This window comes from Pleurodeles waltl, chromosome 11, assembly GCF_031143425.1.
Source record: "Pleurodeles waltl isolate 20211129_DDA chromosome 11, aPleWal1.hap1.20221129, whole genome shotgun sequence".
Taxonomy (NCBI): domain Eukaryota; kingdom Metazoa; phylum Chordata; class Amphibia; order Caudata; family Salamandridae; genus Pleurodeles; species Pleurodeles waltl.
In genome coordinates this window covers 1,025,836,028-1,025,859,078 of record NC_090450.1, presented here as the reverse complement: position 1 = coordinate 1,025,859,078, position 23,051 = coordinate 1,025,836,028, and the positions used below count along the sequence as shown (strand labels likewise).

Genomic DNA, 23,051 nt, shown 5'->3' with positions numbered 1-23,051 from the left:
TAGTCTTGTAAGATCCAGCCTGGAAGGATTAATAAAGGGGCACTCAGGGGTGACATCTCACACTCAGAAAGGAGAAAACTGCCTAAACAAAATGTCCAGAGAAGGACAAAAAAATTTGACCTGCACATCCAGTTTATTTACTCAAAACACAACAGCAGTGTTTTCTGTCACGATTTGCACCTGCTCATTGTATAATCTCAATAGGAAATATTGATGGTAAGGCAGACGGTTCCAAGTCCAACAAGCTGATGCTCACAATGGCAACAAAGGCAACTGGTGCCCATTCTGTCTGGAGGAGAACTTCATCCCCAAAGAACACATTGGATGCCACTGTCATTTATGGCCACGGCAGGGGAAACGGTTTTCCTTCAGACAGGTTTACTGCTGAAACCCACCACTCTGCCTTCAGGATCAGGACTGAAAACTCCAACCACTGTATAAAAAGGTGAATGTAATGCCAGGTGCTGTCCCCTCAATCTTGAAAGGATGTCTACACCAGCCATCTAATTAAGGATAACGGTGGATCCCCTGACACAGCAGATGAACCACTACCAGCGCCTTCCCAGGCACTAGGAGCAAGACACTAGGTGAACAGCAGGTCAGTAAAGTTTGAAATGTTTTTGTCCCATTAGTTAATTAAATCTTTTCCTAATGGGTAAATTAAGGATCTTCATTTTGGGGACCATACTCGCTTAGTAGATCAATTTTCTTTCCCACTGTCCATTAACTGTTCAAACTCCATTATTGCCTGTCTTAAACCTGAAAATAGTGGTCTAAGAGTAGCTTGGTATCTCCCTAATCATAGCCTGTTTCTTGCTGAATTAATTAGATATAATTGTGATTTATTCTTAAATTGTTAAACAGAATGGGAGGGTAAGTTAATATTGAAACTGGTTTTGTGTGTTCATGCAACTGCACTTTTTCCAGCCTAGGAAAGCCTATTTCGAAATTCAAAGATAGACGACAATGGTTCGATGCAACTTCCCCCCGCGCAAGCCGGCGGCTGCATCTGCTTTATCATCCGGCCTGGGAATATTGTGGAGGCTGCTGCCTCTCGCTCCACTTATAAGCAAGCAACAAAAAGGAGGAAAACAGAAAACTGAGGACGACACTTCAGAGAGATACTTCCAAGATCAGCGATGGAAGGGAAAACAGAAGGACACCTTGAAAACCAAGACCCACCAAAGGCACTGGGGAGTATTGTAGAAGTTTTATTTTCACCCGACGTCTATGAAGGGAATAACATCTGAGTGGAACCAGCAGACAAACTTTAACTTCTATAACTATAATGAGTTATTCTGTTGGGAGTTGAATAAATAGCAAAGGTGACCTGACACCAGCCTGCATCCCACCTCCTTATTTATCACAAATGCACACCACAGAAACGGAATAAACAAGGGCACATTCAGGCGGATACTTATCTAAACCACATCACGCTAAAATGGTAAAATGGTTAAAGAAGAACTGGGAGGAAGTCACTGCATTGAACTTATTGGAAGAGACCCTTTGGCCCCTGGGAAGGAGCACTGGGGCTGCAGTCACTTGATCACAGTCAAAATATCAACCAACAAAATAAAACATCCACTACATTGCCTTCTGCTACATCACGAAGGAAAGTAATTACGATTTTACCTCCACATTCACTTACCCAGACTTACCCTGCGATGAAGCAATGCGGTTGAGATAGAGGATGGATACGTTGTAGGTCGATACTTCAATCGCTATACAATGTTACAGTACAGGTCGACCTATCGTGCTGAGTGTTAGAACTCTAGGGGCATTTCTGAAGACCTTATCATTGTAGGAGGCTGGCCTGGCTTGTAGTGGGTACCAATGGTACTTACACCCTGTGCGAGGTCCAGTGATCCCTTATTAGTAGAAGAGGTTTTTCTAGCAGCTTAGGTTCGTAGAAGGTAGTTATGGCAAAGCAGCTTAGGCTGAACTAGGAGACATGCAAAGCTCCTACTATACCACTTATATCATATGCACAATATCATAAGAAAACACAATACTCAAGTTATTAAAAATAAAGGTACTTTATTTTTATGACAATATGCCACAAGTATCTCAGTGAGTACCCTCAGTAAGAAGGTAAGTAATATATACAAGTTATATGTACACAAACCAAAATCAGGTAAGTAAGAGAAAGAAAAGTAATGCAAACAGTGTAGAATTACAATTGGTTGCAATAGGCAAGCATAGGTATAGGGGCAACACAAACCATATACTCCAAAAGTGGAATGCGATTCACAAACGGACCCCAGACCTATGTGAGCTTGTAGAGGGTCGCTGGGACTGTAAGAAAACAGTCAGGGTGTCCAAGATACCCCACCCTGAAAAGTAGGAGTAAAGTACACCTACTACCCCAAAAGAGCACAATAGTCGTGATAGGGGGATTCTGCAAGAACAACAAACACCAGCAGCGCACTGACAACGGATTTCCGGACCTGAGGACCTGCAAGGCAAGGGGACCAAGTCCAATAGTCGCAACAGTGTCGGGGGGGGGGGGGGGGGGGGGCAGGAGCCCAGGAAACCCCGGATGAAGGTGCAAGTAAGCTGCCTCCGGATGGAAGAAGCTTGGAGTTCTGCAAGAAAGAAGAGGACTAGGAACTTCTCCTTTGGATGGATGATGTCCCACGCAGAAATACCGCAAACAAGCCTTGCTAGCTTCAAGGGTCGAGGTAGAGATTTTTGGGTGCTGCTGTGGACCAGGAAGGACCAGGATGTCGCCTTTTGGAGGAGGAGACAGAGGGGGCGCTCAGCAACTCAGAGAGCCCTCACAGAAGCAGGCAGCACCCGCAGAAGTACCCCAACAGGCACTTAGAAGAAGAGTGAACCGGAGTCCACGCAAAGTTACAAAGAAGGGTTCCACGACGTTGGAGGACAACTCAGAGGGTTGTGCACTGCAGGACGGAGTGCTGGGGACCCAGGCTAGGCTGTGCACGAAGGAAATCCTGGAAGAGTGCACAGGAGCCGGAGCAGCTGCAAACCATGCAGTACACAGCTTTGCAGTCTGGCGTGGGGAGGCAAGGACTTACCTCCACCAAACTTGGACTGAAGAGTCACTGGACTGTGGGAGTCACTTGGACAGAGTTGCTGAGTTCCAGGGACCACGCTCGTCAGGATGAGGGGACCCAGAGGACAGTGATGCAGTCTTTTGGTGCCTGCGTTAGCAGGGGGGAAGATTCCGTCAACCCACGGGAGATTTCTTTGGAGCTTCTGGTGCAGGGTGAAGGCAGGCTACCCCCAGAGCATGCACCACCTGGAAACAGTTGAGAAAGCCAGCAGGATGAGGCGCTACAATGTTGCTGGTAGTCATCTTGCTACTTTGTTGCGGTTTTGCAGGCGTCCTGGAGCAGTCAGCGGTCGATCCTTGGTAGAAGTCGAAGAGGGAGATGCAGAGGAACTCTGGTGAGCTCTTGCATTCGTTATCTGACAAATTCCCCAAAGCAGAGACCCTAAATAGCCAGAAAAGGAGGTTTGGCTACCAAGAAAGGAGGATTGGCTACCAAGACATGTAAGAGCCTATCAGAAGAAGTCTCTGACGTCACCTGCTGGCACTGGCCACTCAGAGCAGACCAGTGTACTCCCAACACCTCTGTTTCCAAGATGGCAGAGGTCTGGGACACAGTGGAGGAGCTCTGGGCACCTCCCCTGGGAGGTACTGGTCAGGGGAGTGGTCACTCCTCTTTCCTTTGTCCAGTTTCACACCAGAGCAGGGCTGGGGGATCCCTGAACCGGTGTAGACTGGCTTATGCAGAGATGGGCACCATCTGTGCCCATCAAAGCATTTCCAGAGGCTGGGGAGGCTACTCCTCCCCAGCCCTTCACACTTATTTCCAAAGGGAGAGGGTGTAACACCCTCTCTCAGAGGAAATCCTTTATCTGTCTTCGTAGGCTAGGGCTGCCTGAACCCCAGGAGGGCAGAATCCTGTCTGAGGGGTTGGCAGCAGCAGTAGCTGCAGTGGAAACCTCAGAAAAGCAGTTTGGCAGTACCCGGGTTCTGTGCTAGAGACCCGGGGGATCATGGAATTGTCTCCCCAATACCAGAATGGTATTGGGGTGACAATTCCAGGATCTTAGACATGTTACATGGCCATGTTCGGAGTTACCATTGTGACGCTATAGAAGGGTAGTGACCTATGTATAGTGCACGCGTGTAACAGTGTCCCCGCACTCACAAAGTCCGGGGAATTTGCCCTGAGCGATGTGAAGGCACCTTGGCTAGTGCCAGGGTGCCAACACACTAAGTAACTTAGCACCCAACCTTCACCAGGTGAAGGTTAGACATATAGGTGACTTATAAGTTACTTATGTGCAGTGGTAAATGGCTGTGAAATAACGTGGACGTTATTTCACTCAGGCTGCAGTGGCAGGCCTGTGTAAGAATTGTCAGAGCTCCCTATGGGTGGCAAAAGAAATGCTGCAGCCGATAGGGATCTCCTGGAACCCCAATACCCTGGGTACCTCAGTACCATATACAAGGGAATTATATGGGTGTACCAGTATGCCAATGTGAATTGGTAAATTTAGTCACTAGCCCGCAGAGACAAATTTGGAAAGCAGAGAGAGCATAAACACTAAGGTTCTCGCTAACAGAGCCTCAGTGAGACAGTTAGGCATCACACAGGGAACACATATAGGCCACAAACATATGAGCACTGGGGTCCTGGCTAGCAGGATCCCAGTGACACATATCAAACACACTGACAACATAGGGTTTTCACTATGAGCACTGGGCCCTGGCTAGCAGGATCCCAGTGAGACAGTGAAAACACCCTGACATATACTCACAAACAGGCCAAAAGTGGGGGTAAAAAGGCTAGAGCATGGAGCAAGAAAGCACTGCCTTGACAATCTAGAGATTATGATAGGCATGACAACACAAGAGAAAAAAGAATAAAGGACGTATCAGAACTGGAGGACACAGCCACATCTTTGCAGCAACTTTTTCAGTTTTTGGCAGCAACACCTAGTCTTTCCTCTCGGCAATGGAAGGACACACATTGGAGGGAGACACATTTGAAGGGCACACGTTGGAGGGAGACACATTTGAAGGGCACACATTGGAGGGAGACACATTTGAAGGGCACACATTGGAGGGAGACACATTGGAAAGGCACACATTGGAAAGACGCACAGATTGGAAGGACACACAGAGGACAGGAAGAAAGGAAAATGATGTTAGCGTCAGAACTAAGAACATGTCTAAAAATACCTCATGGAATGAAAAGAAACTATGAGAGGAGGAAGAAGACAGCACACCTGGCAGAAACGGCAAATGGAACACAGCTGGGAGAGACCAGGCAGACACACAGTGTTAGCATGATGGGTTTGTCATAGGTCTATTGAGCCATAATACTGCATAACTCTGGGGCGGGACTGACCTGCTTGGTTTGAACTAGAAAGTTATAGGTTAGGCTTACAGTGTGGTCAAAGCACTCAAAGTATTCAGTATTTACATTTTAAAAATTGAGCATTGGGTTTGTGAAGTTAGGTGGTAATAGCTTATCTCTGCTTCTAAGAGACAATCAGAATCTTTGGGACCTGGAAAAAATCATATTTCTACCTTCTGCATCCTTTGCTTTCCAATGTCCCTTAACTCAACCCTGGATGGAAATGATTATAACCAATTCCACAAGAACCAAGAGACTGGTTGTAAGGAAATGCCTCCTTGGCATGGTTGCCCCCTGACTTTTTGCCTTTGCTGATGCTATGTTTACAATTGAAAGTGTGCTGAGGCCTGCTAACCAGGCCCCAGCACCAGTGTTCTTTCCCTAACCTGTACTTTTGTATCCACAATTGGCAGACCCTGGCATCCAGATAAGTCCCTTGTAACTGGTACTTCTAGTACCAAGGGCCCTGATGCCAAGGAAGGTCTCTAAGGGATGCAGCATGTCTTATGCCACCCTGGAGACCTCTCACTCAGCACAGACACACTGCTTGCCAGCTTGTGTGTGCTAGTGAGGACAAAACGAGTAAGTCGACATGGCACTCCCCTCAGGGTGCCATGCCAGCCTCTCACTGCCTATGCAGTATAGGTAAGACACCCCTCTAGCAGGCCTTACAGCCCTAAGGCAGGGTGCACTATACCATAGGTGAGGGTACCAGTGCATGAGCATGGTACCCCTACAGTGTCTAAACAAAACCTTAGACATTGTAAGTGCAGGGTAGCCATAAGAGTATATGGTCTGGGAGTCTGTCAAACACGAACTCCACAGCACCATAATGGCTACACTGAAAACTGGGAAGTTTGGTATCAAACTTCTCAGCACAATAAATGCACACTGATGCCAGTGTACATTTTATTGTAAAATACACCACAGAGGGCACCTTAGAGGTGCCCCCTGAAACTTAACCGACTGTCTGTGTAGGCTGACTAGTTCCAGCAGCCTGCCACACCAGAGACATGTTGCTGGCCCCATGGGGAGAGTGCCTTTGTCACTCTGAGGCCAGTAACAAAGCCTGCACTGGGTGGAGATGCTAACACCTCCCCCAGGCAGGAGCTGTGACACCTGGCGGTGAGCCTCAAAGGCTCACCCCTTTGTCACAGCCCAGCAGGGCACTCCAGCTTAGTGGAGTTGCCCGCCCCCTCCGGCCACGGCCCCCACTTTTGGCGGCAAGGCTGGAGGGAACAAAGAAAGCAACAAGGAGGAGTCACTGGCCAGTCAGGACAGCCCCTAAGGTGTCCTGAGCTGAGGTGACTCTGACTTTTAGAAATCCTCCATCTTGCAGATGGAGGATTCCCCCAATAGGGTTAGGATTGTGACCCCCTCCCCTTGGGAGGAGGCACAAAGAGGGTGTACCCACCCTCAGGGCTAGTAGCCATTGGCTACTAACCCCCCAGACCTAAACACGCCCTTAAATTTAGTATTTAAGGGCTACCCTGAACCCTAGAAAATCAGATTCCTGCAACTACAAGAAGAAGGACTGCCTAGCTGAAAACCCCTGCAGAGGAAGACCAGAAGACGACTACTGCCTTGGCTCCAGAAACTCACCGGCCTGTCTCCTGCCTTCCAAAGATCCTGCTCCAGCGACGCCTTCCAAAGGGACCAGCGACCTCGACATCCTCTGAGGACTGCCCCTGCTTCGAAAAGACAAGAAACTCCCGAGGACAGCGGACCTGCTCCAAGAAAGGCTGCAACTTTGTTTCCAGCAGCTTTAAAGAACCCTGCAAGCTCCCCGCAAAAGGCGTGAGACTTGCAACACTGCACCCGGCGACCCCGACTCGGCTGGTGGCGATCCAACACCTCAGGAGGGACCCCAGGACTACTCTAAGACTGTGAGTACAAAAACCTGTCCCCCCTGAGCCCCCACAGCGCCGCCTGCAGAGGGAATCCCGAGGCTTCCCCTGACCGCGACTCTTTGAATCCTAAGTCCCGACACCTGGGAGAGACCCTGCACCCGCAGCCCCCAGGACCTGAAGGACCGGACTTTCACTGGAGGAGTGACCCCCAGGAGTCCCTCTCCCTTGCCCAAGTGGAGGTTTCCCCGAGGAACCCCCCCCTTGCCTGCCTGCAGCGCGGAAGAGATCCCTAGATCTCCCATTGACTTCCATTACAAACCCGACGCTTGTTTCTACACTGCACCCGGCCGCCCCCGCGCTGCTGAGGGTGAAATTTCTGTGTGGACTTGTGTCCCCCCCGGTGCCCTACAAAACCCCCCTGGTCTGCCCTCCGAAGACGCGGGTACTTACCTGCAAGCAGACCGGAACCGGGGCACCCCCTTCTCTCCATTCTAGCCTATGTGTTTTGGGCACCACTTTGAACTCTGCACCTGACCGGCCCTGAGCTGCTGGTGTGGTGACTTTGGGGTTGCTCTGAACCCCCAACGGTGGGCTACCTTGGACCAAGAACTGAACCCTGTAAGTGTCTTACTTACCCGGTAAAACTAACAAATACTTACCTCCCCTAGGAACTGTGAAAATTGCACTAAGTGTCCACTTTTAAAACAGCTATTTGTGAATAACTTGAAAAGTATACATGCAATTTTGATGATTTGAAGTTCCTAAAGTACTTACCTGCAATACCTTTCGAATGAGCTATTACATGTAGAATTTGAACCTGTGGTTCTTAAAATAAACTAAGAAAAGATATTTTTCTATATAAAAACCTATTGGCTGGATTTGTCTCTGAGTGTGTGTACCTCATTTATTGTCTATGTGTATGTACAACAAATGCTTAACACTACTCCTTGGATAAGCCTACTGCTCGACCACACTACCACAAAATAGAGCATTAGTATTATCTCTTTTTACCACTATTTTACCTCTAAGGGGAACCCTTGGACTCTGTGCATGCTATTCCTTACTTTGAAATAGCACATACAGAGCCAACTTCCTACATTGGTGGATCAGCGGTGGGGTACAAGACTTTGCATTTGCTGGACTACTCAGCCAATACCTGATCACACGACAAATTCCAAAATTGTCATTAGAAATTGATTTTTGCAATTTGAAAAGTTTTCTAAATTCTTAAAAGACCTGCTAGGGCCTTGTGTTAGATCCTGTTTAGCATTTCTTTTAGAGTTTAAAAGTTTGTAAAAGTTTGAATTAGATTCTAGAACCAGTTTTTAGTTTCTTAAAAAGTATTCCAACTTTTAGAAGCATAATGTCTAGCACAGATGTGAATGTGGTGGAACTCGACACCACACCTTACCTCCATCTACAGATGAGAGAGCTAAGGTCACTCTGTAAACTGAAGAAAATAGCAATGGGCCCCAAACCTACCAAAGTACAGCTCCAGGAGCTTTTGGCAGAGTTTGAAAAGGCCAACCCCTCTGAGGATGGCAACTCAGAGGATGAAGATAGTGACGTGGAGGGAAATTCCCCCCCTCCAGTCCTACTTAGGGAGAGCAGGGCTTCTCAAGCCCTGACTCCACAAATAATAGTCAGAGATGCTGGTTCCCTCACAGGAGGGACCAACAACTCTGAAATCACTGAGGATAACTCCAGTGAAGAGGACATCCAGTTAGCCAGGATGGCCAAAAGATTGGCTTTGGAAAGACAGATCCTAGCCATAGAGAGGGAAAGACAAGAGATGGGCCTAGGACCCATCAATGGTGGCAGCAACATAAATAGGGTCAGAGATTCTCCTGACATGTTGAAAATCCCCAAAGGGATTGTAACTAAATATGAAGATGGTGATGACATCACCAAATGGTTCACAGCTTTTGAGAGGGCTTGTGTAACCAGAAAAGTGAACAGATCTCACTGGGGTGCTCTCCTTTGGGAAATGTTCACAGGAAAGTGTAGGGATAGACTCCTCACACTCTCTGGACAAGATGCAGAATCTTATGACCTCATGAAGGGTACCCTGATTGAGGGCTTTGGATTCTCCACTGAGGAGTACAGGATTAGGTTCAGGGGGGCTCAAAAATCCTCGAGCCAGACCTGGGTTGACTTTGTTGACTACTCAGTGAAAACACTAGATGGTTGGATTCAAGGCAGTGGTGTAAGTAATTATGATGGGCTGTACAATTTATTTGTGAAAGAACACCTGTTAAGTAATTGTTTCAATGATAAACTGCATCAGCATCTGGTAGACCTAGGACCAATTTCTCCCCAAGAATTGGGAAAGAAGGCGGACCATTGGGTCAAGACAAGGGTGTCCAAGACTTCAACAGGGGGTGACCAAAAGAAAGGGGTCACGAAGACTCCCCAGCAGAAGGGTGATGAGACAACCAAAACTAAAAATAGTAAAGAGTCTTCTACAGGCCCCCAAAAACCTGCACAGGAGGGTGGGCCCAGAGCCTCTTCACAAAACAATGGGTACAAGGGTAAAAACTTTGATCCCAAAAAGGCCTGGTGTCATAGCTGTAAACAGCATGGACACCAAACTGGAGACAAGGCCTGTCCCAAGAAAGGTTCCACTCCAAACTCCCATCCAGGTAACACTGGTATGGCTAGTCTCCAAGTGGGATCAACAGTGTGCCCAGAGCAAATCAGGGTCCACACTGAAGCTACTCTAGTTTCTGAGGGTGGGGTGGATTTAGCCACACTAGCTGTCTGGCCGCCTAACATGCAAAAATACAGACAGCAACTCTTAATTAATGGGACTAGAATAGAGGGCCTGAGGGATACAGGTGCCAGTGTCACCATGGTGACAGAGAAACTGGTTTCCCCTGGCCAATACCTGACTGGAAAAACTTACACAGTCACCAACGCTGACAATCAGAGAAAAGTACATCCCATGGCAATGGTTACTTTAGAATGGGGAGGGGTCAATGGCCTGAAGCAGGTGGTGGTCTCCTCAAATATCCCAGTGGACTGTCTGCTTGGAAATGACCTGGAGTCCTCAGCATGGGCTGAGGTAGAGCTAAAAACCCATGCAGCAATGCTGGGTATCCCTGAACTGGTGTGTGTGAAAACAAGAGCACAATGCAAGGCACAGGGTGAAAAAGTAGAGCTGGAGTCTGGAAAAATGGCCCAGCCTACCAAGAGAACAGGAAAGTCAGTTGGGAAACCAACTGCAACACAGCAAAAGAAAGGGAACCTCTCTTCTCAGGAAGAAGTTCTGCCCTCTGAGGGAACTGAGCCTTTGGAGCTTGAACCTTATCAGGTTGAGCTCTTAGGCCCAGGGGGACCCTCAAGGGAGGAGCTGTGTAAGGGACAAGAAACCTGTCCCTCTCTTGAAGGCCTTAGGCAGCAAGCTGCTGAAGAGTCCAAAGGCAAGAAAAATGGAACACATAGGGTCTATTGGGAAGATGGGCTCCTGTACACTGAGGCCAGAGACCCCAAACCTGGTGCCACTAGGAGAGTGGTAGTGCCTCAGCTGTTCAGAGAGTTCATCCTAACATTGGCCCATGACATTCCCCTTGCTGGACATTTGGGACAAACCAAGACGTGGGAGAGGTTAGTCAACCACTTCTACTGGCCCAATATGTCCAACATGGTTAAGGAGTTTTGCCTCTCCTGCCCCACCTGTCAAGCCAGTGGTAAGACAGGTGGGCATCCAAAGGCCCCCCTCATTCCACTTCCTGTGGTGGGGGTGCCCTTTGAAAGAGTGGGCGTGGACATAGTTGGTCCACTGGAACCTCCCACAGCCTCAGGAAATATGTATATCCTGGTAGTAGTGGATCATGCTACCAGGTATCCTGAAGCTATTCCCCTTAGGTCGACTACTGCCCCTGCAGTAGCCAAGGCCCTCATTGGTATCTTTACCAGAGTGGGTTTCCCTAAGGAGGTGGTGTCTGACAGAGGTACCAACTTCATGTCAGCATACCTAAAGCACATGTGGAATGAGTGTGGAGTGACTTATAAATTCACTACACCGTACCATCCACAAACTAATGGCTTAGTTGAGAGATTCAACAAGACATTAAAGGGCATGATCATGGGGCTCCCAGAAAAACTCAAAAGGAGATGGGATGTCCTCCTGCCATGTCTGCTTTTCGCTTACAGGGAGGTACCACAGAAGGGAGTAGGGTTCTCACCCTTTGAACTTCTGTTTGGTCATCCTGTAAGGGGACCACTTGCCCTTGTTAAAGAAGGCTGGGAGAGACCTCTCCATGAGCCTAAACAGGACATAGTGGACTATGTACTTGGCCTTCGCTCTAGAATGGCAGAGTACATGGAAAAGGCAACCAAAAACCTTGAGGCCAGCCAACAACTCCAGAAGTTTTGGTATGACCAAAAGGCTGCACTGGTTGAGTTCCAACCAGGGCAGAAAGTCTGGGTTCTGGAGCCTGTGGCTCCCAGGGCACTCCAGGACAAATGGAGTGGCCCTTACCCAGTGCTAGAGAGGAAGAGTCAGGTCACCTACCTGGTGGACCTGGGCACAAGCAGGAGCCCCAAGAGGGTGATCCATGTGAACCGCCTTAAGCTCTTCCATGACAGAGCTGATGTGAATCTGTTGATGGTAACAGATGAGGATCAGGAGGCAGAGAGTGAACCTCTCCCTGATCTTCTGTCATCAGACCCAAAAGATGGCACGGTAGATGGAGTGATCTACTCAGACACCCTCTCTGGCCAACAGCAAGCTGATTGTAGGAGAGTCCTACAACAGTTTCCTGAGCTTTTCTCCCTAACCCCTGGTCAGACACACCTGTGTACCCATGATGTGGACACAGGAGACAGCATGCCTGTCAAGAACAAAATCTTCAGACAGTCTGACCATGTTAAGGAAAGCATCAAGGTGGAAGTCCACAAGATGCTGGAATTGGGAGTGATTGAGCGCTCTGACAGCCCCTGGGCTAGCCCAGTGGTCTTAGTCCCCAAACCTCACACCAAAGATGGAAAGAAAGAGATGAGGTTTTGTGTGGACTACAGAGGGCTCAACTCTGTCACCAAGACAGATGCCCATCCAATTCCAAGAGCTGATGAGCTCATTGATAAGTTAGGTGCTGCCAAATTTCTAAGTACCTTTGACTTGACAGCAGGGTACTGGCAAATAAAAATGGCACCTGGAGCAAAAGAAAAGACAGCATTCTCCACACCTGATGGGCATTATCAGTTTACTGTTATGCCCTTTGGTTTAAAGAATGCCCCTGCCACCTTCCAAAGGTTGGTGAATCAAGTCCTTGCTGGCTTGGAGTCCTTTAGCACAGCTTATCTTGATGATATTGCTGTCTTCAGCTCCACCTGGCAGGATCACCTGGTCCACCTGAAGAAGGTTTTGAAGGCTCTGCAATCTGCAGGCCTCTCTATCAAGGCATCCAAATGCCAGATAGGGCAGGGAACTGTGGTTTACTTGGGCCACCTTGTAGGTGGAGGCCAAGTTCAGCCACTCCAACCCAAGATCCAGACCATTCTGGACTGGGTAGCTCCAAAAACCCAGACTCAAGTCAGGGCATTCCTTGGCTTGACTGGGTACTACAGGAGGTTTGTGAAGGGATATGGATCCATTGTGACAGCCCTCACTGAGCTCACCTCCAAGAAAATGCCCAAGAAAGTGAACTGGACTGTGGACTGCCAACAGGCCTTTGACACCCTGAAACAAGCAATGTGCTCAGCACCAGTTCTCAAAGCTCCAGATTATTCTAAGCAGTTCATTGTGCAGACTGATGCCTCTGAACATGGGATAGGGGCAGTTTTGTCCCAAACAAATGATGATGGCCTTGACCAGCCTGTTGCTTTCATTAGCAGGAGGTTACTCCCCAGGGAGCAGCGTTGGAGTGCCATTGAGAGGGAGGCCTTTGCTGTGGTTTGGTCCCTGAAGAAGCTGAGACCATACCTCTTTGGGACTCACTTCCTAGTTCAAACTGACCACAGACCTCTCAAATGGCTGATGCAAATGAAAGGTGAAAATCCTAAACTGTTGAGGTGGTCCATCTCCCTACAGGGAATGGACTTTATAGTGGAACACAGACCTGGGACTGCCCATGCCAATGCAGATGGCCTTTCCAGGTTCTTCCACTTAGAAAATGAAGACTCTCTTGGGAAAGGTTAGTCTCATCCTCTTTCGTTTGGGGGGGGGTTGTGTAAGGAAATGCCTCCTTGGCATGGTTGCCCCCTGACTTTTTGCCTTTGCTGATGCTATGTTTACAATTGAAAGTGTGCTGAGGCCTGCTAACCAGGCCCCAGCACCAGTGTTCTTTCCCTAACCTGTACTTTTGTATCCACAATTGGCAGACCCTGGCATCCAGATAAGTCCCTTGTAACTGGTACTTCTAGTACCAAGGGCCCTGATGCCAAGGAAGGTCTCTAAGGGATGCAGCATGTCTTATGCCACCCTGGAGACCTCTCACTCAGCACAGACACACTGCTTGCCAGCTTGTGTGTGCTAGTGAGGACAAAACGAGTAAGTCGACATGGCACTCCCCTCAGGGTGCCATGCCAGCCTCTCACTGCCTATGCAGTATAGGTAAGACACCCCTCTAGCAGGCCTTACAGCCCTAAGGCAGGGTGCACTATACCATAGGTGAGGGTACCAGTGCATGAGCATGGTACCCCTACAGTGTCTAAACAAAACCTTAGACATTGTAAGTGCAGGGTAGCCATAAGAGTATATGGTCTGGGAGTCTGTCAAACACGAACTCCACAGCACCATAATGGCTACACTGAAAACTGGGAAGTTTGGTATCAAACTTCTCAGCACAATAAATGCACACTGATGCCAGTGTACATTTTATTGTAAAATACACCACAGAGGGCACCTTAGAGGTGCCCCCTGAAACTTAACCGACTGTCTGTGTAGGCTGACTAGTTCCAGCAGCCTGCCACACCAGAGACATGTTGCTGGCCCCATGGGGAGAGTGCCTTTGTCACTCTGAGGCCAGTAACAAAGCCTGCACTGGGTGGAGATGCTAACACCTCCCCCAGGCAGGAGCTGTGACACCTGGCGGTGAGCCTCAAAGGCTCACCCCTTTGTCACAGCCCAGCAGGGCACTCCAGCTTAGTGGAGTTGCCCGCCCCCTCCGGCCACGGCCCCCACTTTTGGCGGCAAGGCTGGAGGGAACAAAGAAAGCAACAAGGAGGAGTCACTGGCCAGTCAGGACAGCCCCTAAGGTGTCCTGAGCTGAGGTGACTCTGACTTTTAGAAATCCTCCATCTTGCAGATGGAGGATTCCCCCAATAGGGTTAGGATTGTGACCCCCTCCCCTTGGGAGGAGGCACAAAGAGGGTGTACCCACCCTCAGGGCTAGTAGCCATTGGCTACTAACCCCCCAGACCTAAACACGCCCTTAAATTTAGTATTTAAGGGCTACCCTGAACCCTAGAAAATCAGATTCCTGCAACTACAAGAAGAAGGACTGCCTAGCTGAAAACCCCTGCAGAGGAAGACCAGAAGACGACTACTGCCTTGGCTCCAGAAACTCACCGGCCTGTCTCCTGCCTTCCAAAGATCCTGCTCCAGCGACGCCTTCCAAAGGGACCAGCGACCTCGACATCCTCTGAGGACTGCCCCTGCTTCGAAAAGACAAGAAACTCCCGAGGACAGCGGACCTGCTCCAAGAAAGGCTGCAACTTTGTTTCCAGCAGCTTTAAAGAACCCTGCAAGCTCCCCGCAAAAGGCGTGAGACTTGCAACACTGCACCCGGCGACCCCGACTCGGCTGGTGGCGATCCAACACCTCAGGAGGGACCCCAGGACTACTCTAAGACTGTGAGTACAAAAACCTGTCCCCCCTGAGCCCCCACAGCGCCGCCTGCAGAGGGAATCCCGAGGCTTCCCCTGACCGCGACTCTTTGAATCCTAAGTCCCGACACCTGGGAGAGACCCTGCACCCGCAGCCCCCAGGACCTGAAGGACCGGACTTTCACTGGAGGAGTGACCCCCAGGAGTCCCTCTCCCTTGCCCAAGTGGAGGTTTCCCCGAGGAACCCCCCCCTTGCCTGCCTGCAGCGCGGAAGAGATCCCTAGATCTCCCATTGACTTCCATTACAAACCCGACGCTTGTTTCTACACTGCACCCGGCCGCCCCCGCGCTGCTGAGGGTGAAATTTCTGTGTGGACTTGTGTCCCCCCCGGTGCCCTACAAAACCCCCCTGGTCTGCCCTCCGAAGACGCGGGTACTTACCTGCAAGCAGACCGGAACCGGGGCACCCCCTTCTCTCCATTCTAGCCTATGTGTTTTGGGCACCACTTTGAACTCTGCACCTGACCGGCCCTGAGCTGCTGGTGTGGTGACTTTGGGGTTGCTCTGAACCCCCAACGGTGGGCTACCTTGGACCAAGAACTGAACCCTGTAAGTGTCTTACTTACCCGGTAAAACTAACAAATACTTACCTCCCCTAGGAACTGTGAAAATTGCACTAAGTGTCCACTTTTAAAACAGCTATTTGTGAATAACTTGAAAAGTATACATGCAATTTTGATGATTTGAAGTTCCTAAAGTACTTACCTGCAATACCTTTCGAATGAGCTATTACATGTAGAATTTGAACCTGTGGTTCTTAAAATAAACTAAGAAAAGATATTTTTCTATATAAAAACCTATTGGCTGGATTTGTCTCTGAGTGTGTGTACCTCATTTATTGTCTATGTGTATGTACAACAAATGCTTAACACTACTCCTTGGATAAGCCTACTGCTCGACCACACTACCACAAAATAGAGCATTAGTATTATCTCTTTTTACCACTATTTTACCTCTAAGGGGAACCCTTGGACTCTGTGCATGCTATTCCTTACTTTGAAATAGCACATACAGAGCCAACTTCCTACACTGGTGAATAACCAGTTACACCTGGTACTAACTTAATTTGACTTGAGAAAGGCTGATTATGTTTTGGGTGGGATAAAGGTCTGAAGGACTTAAAATTGGCAGCATTAACAGTAGCTAGTAAGATATTTACTTTCGGATAAACAAGATGGGCCGGATGCAGCATGCGAAGGTGAGCATGTGACCTCCCAAAGATGGCACTGGACGTTTGTCACACATACCCTGTATGTACAAAAGGACAGACTCCCTCGGCTTGAATCACTGTTCGTGGGAACATTGAGGGGATAGTGAAAAACCTCATTGTGATGTTAGACTATACACTGGAGGAAAATAAACACTATTGCAACCACACCTTTCACCAGGTAGGAGAAGGGAGGTTGAAGGAGTTAAATAATCAGCCTTTTAAGGGTCACATTTAACTTGTAAGTGTGTTCTACTGGATGGTGGATAAGTTATGGGTGATATGATGACGCATATGAGGCCTGACGCAGGTGATTTAAAAACTATTCATGAACAGACAGCGCATCACCTTGTAAGCATTTCTCCACTTCTCATCAAGTAGCTCCTCGGCCTGTATCCTCCGAGCAATATGGTCCCCAAGACCAGCCATGACGATCTGCCGCAGGTAAAGAACTTGTGTCTCCGTTGGAGGCTTCATCTTCGGATCGAAAAAGAGGCCAGCGTCGGGGGAGATGGCATTCACTGCGGACAAAGAGAGAACTTGTGAGACTGAAAAATCACCTGCGATGAGACACACACCAACTGAATTAAAGGCACGTAGATTCAGTGAGCCCAAAGGGAGATAATATGCTTTCTGCTGTGAAGATGGATGAACAAGCTTTAAGGCCTCTCTTGTGTCAGCCTAACAGACATGCCTCAGATGCCGGCTGAGCTGTAGATTCATTCTCTTTCCGGTGTGCGTGACAGACACGCTTTCAGGTGCTACAGAGAGTGGAGCCAGGCAAAATATGTCCCTCAACTGATGTGATCTTTGCTTTGTTTCAGCTTTAAAAGCTCCTTACTGCATTTAAAAGTTAATTTTATTTTGACTGCTTTTTTTAAAATAATAGATGCTTGTTGCATTTAACTTTGTTTTGCACAAATCTGTTTTATGTTCGTTCTAGTGGGATTTGATAGTTCCACGTTTACCTGCCATGTGCAGCTAAGTGTTCACTGCTGATTCTTATTGTTTAATGGTGGTTTATGCCACTGTCATATATGCATGTCAACAATGAGTTACAAAGCAAATGAGTAGATGTAAGGCCACCAAACACTTAATTGAATAAGCCAATATTTATCAGAATAAAGCAAGACCAAAACGACAAGAGAGCACCTGCACAGGGCAGCACTGCAGCAAGAGAGCAGAGGCACGGGGCAGCACTGCCACAAGAGAGCTGAGGCACAGGGCAGCACTGCCACAAGAGAGCTGAGGCACAAGGCAGCACTGCCACAAGAGAGCAGAGGCACAGGGCAGCATTGCCACAAGAGAGAAGAGGCACAGGGCAGCACTGCCACAAGAGAGCAGAGGCACAGGGCACCAATTCCACAAGAGGGCAGAGGCACAGGGCAGCACTGCCACAAGAGAGAAGAGGCACAGGGCAGCACTGCCACAAGAGAGCAGAGGCACAGGGCAGCACCGCCACAAGAGAGAAGAGACAAAGGGCAGCACTGCCACAAGAGAGAAGAGGCACAGGGCAGCATTGCCACAAGAGAGCAGAGGCACAGGGCAGCACTGCCACAAGAGAGAAGAGGCACAGGGCAGCACTGCCACAAGAGAGAAGAGGCACAGGGCAGCACTGCCACAAGAGAGAAGAGGCACAGGGCAGCACTGCCACAAGAGAGCAGAGGCACAGGGCAGCACTGCCACAAGAGAGAAGAGGCACAGGGCAGCACTGCCACAAGAGAGAAGAGACACAGGGCACCACTACCACAAGAGAGCACAGGCAGCACTGCCACAAGAGAGGACAGGGCAGCACTGCCACAAGAGAGAAGAGACACAGGGCAGCAGTGCCACAAGAGAGCAGAGGCATAGGGCAGCAGTGCCACAAGAGAGAAGAGGCACAGGGCAGCACTGCCACAAGAGAGCAGAGGCATAGGGCAGCACTGCCACAAGAGAGCAGAGGCACAGGGCAGCACTGCAGCAAGAGAGCAGAGGCACAGGGCAGCACTGCAGCAAGAGAGCTGAGGCACAGGGCAGCACTGCCACAAGAGAGCTGAGGCACAGGGCAGCACTGCCACAAGAGAGCTGAGGCACAGGGCAGCACTGCCACAAGAGAGAAGAAGCACAGGGCAGCACTGCCACAAGAGAGCAGAGGCACAGGGCAGCACTGCAGCAAGAGAGCAGAGGCACAGGGCAGCACTGCCACAAGAGAGCAGAGGCACAGGGCAGCACTGCCACAAGAGAGAAGAGGCACAGGGCAGCACTGCGGCAAGAGAGCAGAGGCACAGGGCAGCACTGCCACAAGAGAGAAGAGACATAGGGCAGCACTGCCACAAGAGAGCAGAGGCATACGGCAGCAGTGCCACAAGAGAGAAGAGGCACAGGGCAGCACTGCCACAAGAGAGAAGAGGCACAGGGCAGCACTGCCACAAGAGAGCAGAGGCATACGGCAGCAGTGCCACAAGAGAGAAGAGGCACAGGGCAGCACTGCCACAAGAGGGCAGAGGCACAGGGCAGCACTGCCACAAGAGGGCAGAGGCACAGGGCAGCACTGCCACAAGAGGGCAGAGGCACAGGGCAGCACTGCCACAAGAGAGCAGAGGCACAGGTGAGCAGTGCCACAAGAGAGCAGAGGCACAGGGCAGCAATGCCACAAGAGAGCTAAGGCACAGGGCAGCACTGCCACAAGAGGGCAGAGGCACAGGGCAGCACTGCCACAAGAGAGCAGAGGCACAGGGCAGCACTGCCACAAGAGAGCAGAGGCACAGAGCAGCACTGCCACAAGAGAGAAGAGGCACAGGGCAGCACTGCCACAAGAGAGCTAAGGCACAGGGCAGCACTGCCACAAGAGGGCAGAGGCACAGGGCAGCACTGCCACAAGAGAGCAGAGGCACAGGGCAGCAGTGCCACAAGAGAGCAGAGGCACAGGGCAGCACTGCCACAAGAGAGAAGAGGCACAGGGCAGCACTGCGGCAAGAGAGCAGAGGCACAGGGCAGCATTGCCACAAGAGAGAAGAGACATAGGGCAGCACTGCCACAAGATAGCAGAGGCATACGGCAGCAGTGCCACAAGAGAGAAGAGGCACAGGGCAGCAGTGCCACAAGAGAGAAGAGGCACAGGGCAGCACTGCCAGTAGAGAGCTGAGGCACAGGGCACCAATGCCACAAGAGAGCTGAGGCACAGGGCACCACTGCCAGTAGAGAGCTGAGGCACAGGGCAGCAATGCTACAAGAGAGCAGAGGCACAGGGCAGCAATGCCACAAGAGAGCAGAGGCACAGGGCAGCAATGCCACAAGAGAGCAGAGGGACAGGGCACCAATGCCACAAGAGAGAAGAGGCATAGGGCAGCAATGCCACAAGAGAGCACAGGGCAGCACTGCCACAAGAGAGAAGAGGCACAGGGCAGCACTGCCACAAGAGAGCACAGGCCAGCACTGCCACAAGAGAGAAGAGGTACAGTGCAGCACTGCCACAAGAGAGAAGAGGCACAGGGCAGCAATGCCACAAGAGAGAAGAGGCACAGGGCAGCACTGCCACAAGACAGCAGAGGCACAGGGCAGCACTGCCACAAGAGAGCAGAGGGACAGGGCAGCACTGCCACAAGACAGCAGAGGCACAGGGCAGCACTGCCACAAGAGGGCAGAGGCACAGGGCAGCACTGCCACAAGAGGGCAGAGGCACAGGGCAGCACTGCCACAAGAGAGAAGAGGCACAGGGCAGCACTGCCACAAGAGAGAAGAGGCACAGGGCAGCACTGCCACAAGAGAGCAGAGGCACAGGGCAGCACTGCAGCAAGGGAGCAGAGGCACAGGGCAGCACTGCCACAAGAGAGAAGAGGCACAGGGCAGCACTGCCACAAGAGAGAAGAGACATAGGGCAGCACTGCCACAAGAGAGCAGAGGCATACGGCAGCAGTGCCACAAGAGAGAAGAGGCACAGGGCAGCAGAGGCATACGGCAGCACTGCCACAAGAGAGCTGAGGCACAGGGCAGCACTGCAGCAAGAGAGCAGAGGCACAGGGCAGCACTGCCACAAGAGAGCAGAGGCACAGCGCAGCACTGCGGCAAGAGAGCAGAGGCACAGGGCAGCACTGCGGCAAGAGAGCAGAGGCACAGGGCAGCACTGCCACAAGAGAGAAGAGACATAGGGCAGCACTGCCACAAGAGAGCAGAGGCATATGGCAGCAGTGCCACAAGAGAGAAGAGGCACAGGGCAGCACTGCCACAAGAGAGCAGAGGCATAGGGCAGCACTGCCACAAGAGAGCAGAGGCACAGGGCAGCACTGCCACAAGAGGGCAGAGGCACAGGGCAGCACTGCCACAAGAGAGCAGCGGCACAGGGCAGCACTGCCACAAGAGAGCAGAGGCACAGGGGAGCAGTGCCACAAGAGAGAAGAGGCACAGGGCAGCAATGCCACAAGAGAGCTAAGGCACAGGGCAGCACTGCCACAAGAGGGCAGAGGCACAGGGCAGCACTGCCACAAGAGAGCAGAGGCACAGGGCAGCACTGCCACAAGAGAGAAGAGACACAGGGCAGCACTGCCACAAGAGAGCTAAGGCACAGGGCAGCACTGCCACAAGAGGGCAGAGGCACAGGGCAGCACTGCCACAAGAGAGCAGAGGCACAGGGCAGCACTGCCACAAGAGAGCAGAGGCACAGGGCAGCACTGCCACAAGAGAGCAGAGGCACAGGGCAGCAGAGGCATACGGCAGCACTGCCACAAGAGAGCTGAGGCACAGGGCAGCAATGCCACAAGAGAGCTGAGGCACAGGGCAGCACTGCCACAAGAGAGAAGAGACACAGGGCAGCACTGCCACAAGAGAGCTAAGGCACAGGGCAGCACTGCCACAAGAGGGCAGAGGCACAGGGCAGCACTGCCACAAGAGAGCAGAGGCACAGGGCAGCACTGCCACAAGAGAGCAGAGGCATACGGCAGCAGTGCCACAAGAGAGAAGAGGCACAGGGCAGCAGAGGCATACGGCAGCACTGCCACAAGAGAGCTGAGGCACAGGGCAGCAATGCCACAAGAGAGCTGAGGCACAGGGCAGCACCGCCACAAGAGAGCAGAGGCATAGGGCAGCACTGCCACAAGAGAGCAGAGGCACAGGGCAGCACTGCCACAAGAGGGCAGAGGCACAGGGCAGCACTGCCACAAGAGAGCAGCGGCACAGGGCAGCACTGCCACAAGAGAGCAGAGGCACAGGGGAGCAGTGCCACAAGAGAGAAGAGGCACAGGGCAGCAATGCCACAAGAGAGCTAAGGCACAGGGCAGCACTGCCACAAGAGGGCAGAGGCACAGGGCAGCACTGCCACAAGAGAGCAGAGGCACAGGGCAGCACTGCCACAAGAGAGAAGAGACACAGGGCAGCACTGCCACAAGAGAGCTAAGGCACAGGGCAGCACTGCCACAAGAGGGCAGAGGCACAGGGCAGCACTGCCACAAGAGAGCAGAGGCACAGGGCAGCACTGCCACAAGAGAGCAGAGGCACAGGGCAGCACTGCCACAAGAGAGCAGAGGCACAGGGCAGCACTGCCACAAGAGAGCAGAGGCACAGGGCAGCACTGCGGCAAGAGAGCAGAGGCACAGGGCAGCATTGCCACAAGAGAGAAGAGACATAGGGCAGCACTGCCACAAGAGAGCAGAGGCATACGGCAGCAGTGCCACAAGAGAGCAGAGGCACAGGGCAGCACTGCCACAAGAGAGCAGAGGCATACGGCAGTAGTGCCACAAGAGAGAAGAGGCACAGGGCAGCACTGCCACAAGAGAGCAGAGGCATACGGCAGCAGTGCCACAAGAGAGAAGAGGCACAGGGCAGCACAGCCAGTAGAGAGAAGAGGCACAGGGCAGCACTGCGGCAAGAGAGCAGAGGCACAGGGCAGCACTGCCACAAGAGAGAAGAGACATAGGGCAGCACTGCCACAAGAGAGCAGAGGCATACGGCAGCAGTGCCACAAGAGAGAAGAGGCACAGGGCAGCACTGCCACAAGAGAGCAGAGGTATACGGCAGCAGTGCCACAAGAGAGAAGAGGCACAGGGCAGCAGAGGCATACGGCAGCACTGCCACAAGAGAGCTGAGGCACAGGGCAGCACTGCAGCAAGAGAGCAGAGGCACAGGGCAGCACTGCAGCAAGAGAGCAGAGGCACAGGGCAGCACTGCCACAAGAGAGCAGAGGCACAGGGCAGCACTGCGGCAAGAGAGCAGAGGCACAGGGCAGCATTGCCACAAGAGAGAAGAGACATAGGGCAGCACTGCCACAAGAGAGCAGAGGCATACGGCAGCAGTGCCACAAGAGAGCAGAGGCACAGGGCAGCACTGCCACAAGAGAGCAGAGGCATACGGCAGTAGTGCCACAAGAGAGAAGAGGCACATGGCAGCACTGCCACAAGAGAGCAGAGGCATACGGCAGCAGTGCCACAAGAGAGAAGAGGCACAGGGCAGCACAGCCAGTAGAGAGCTGAGGCACAGGGCACCAATGCCACAAGAGAGCTGAGGCACAGGGCAGCACTGTCAGTAGAGAGCTGAGGCACAGGGCAGCAATGCCACAAGAGAGCAGAGGCACAGGGCAGCAATGCCACAAGAGAGCAGAGGCACAGGGCAGCACTGCCAGTAGAGAGCTGAGGCACAGGGCACCAATGCCACAAGAGAAAAGAGGCATAGGGCACCAATGCCACAAGAGAGCACAGGGCAGCACTGCCACAAGAGAGAAGAGGCACAGGGCAGCACTGCCACAAGAGAGCAGAGGTACAGTGCAGCACTGCCACAAGAGAGAAGAGGCACAGGGCAGCA

General features: G+C 51.4%; 1 protein-coding gene across 1 annotated transcript in view; it reads right to left on the bottom strand.

Annotated features, from left to right (window-relative positions):
* DHX37 (DEAH-box helicase 37) overlaps window positions 1-23,051 on the bottom strand; it is a 520,920-nt gene that overhangs the window by 84,763 nt on the left and 413,106 nt on the right. The window contains exon 22 of the mRNA XM_069215377.1: window positions 16,632-16,804. Coding sequence (XP_069071478.1) covers window positions 16,632-16,804 — 173 coding nt within the window. The remainder of the gene's footprint in view (window positions 1-16,631; window positions 16,805-23,051) is intronic.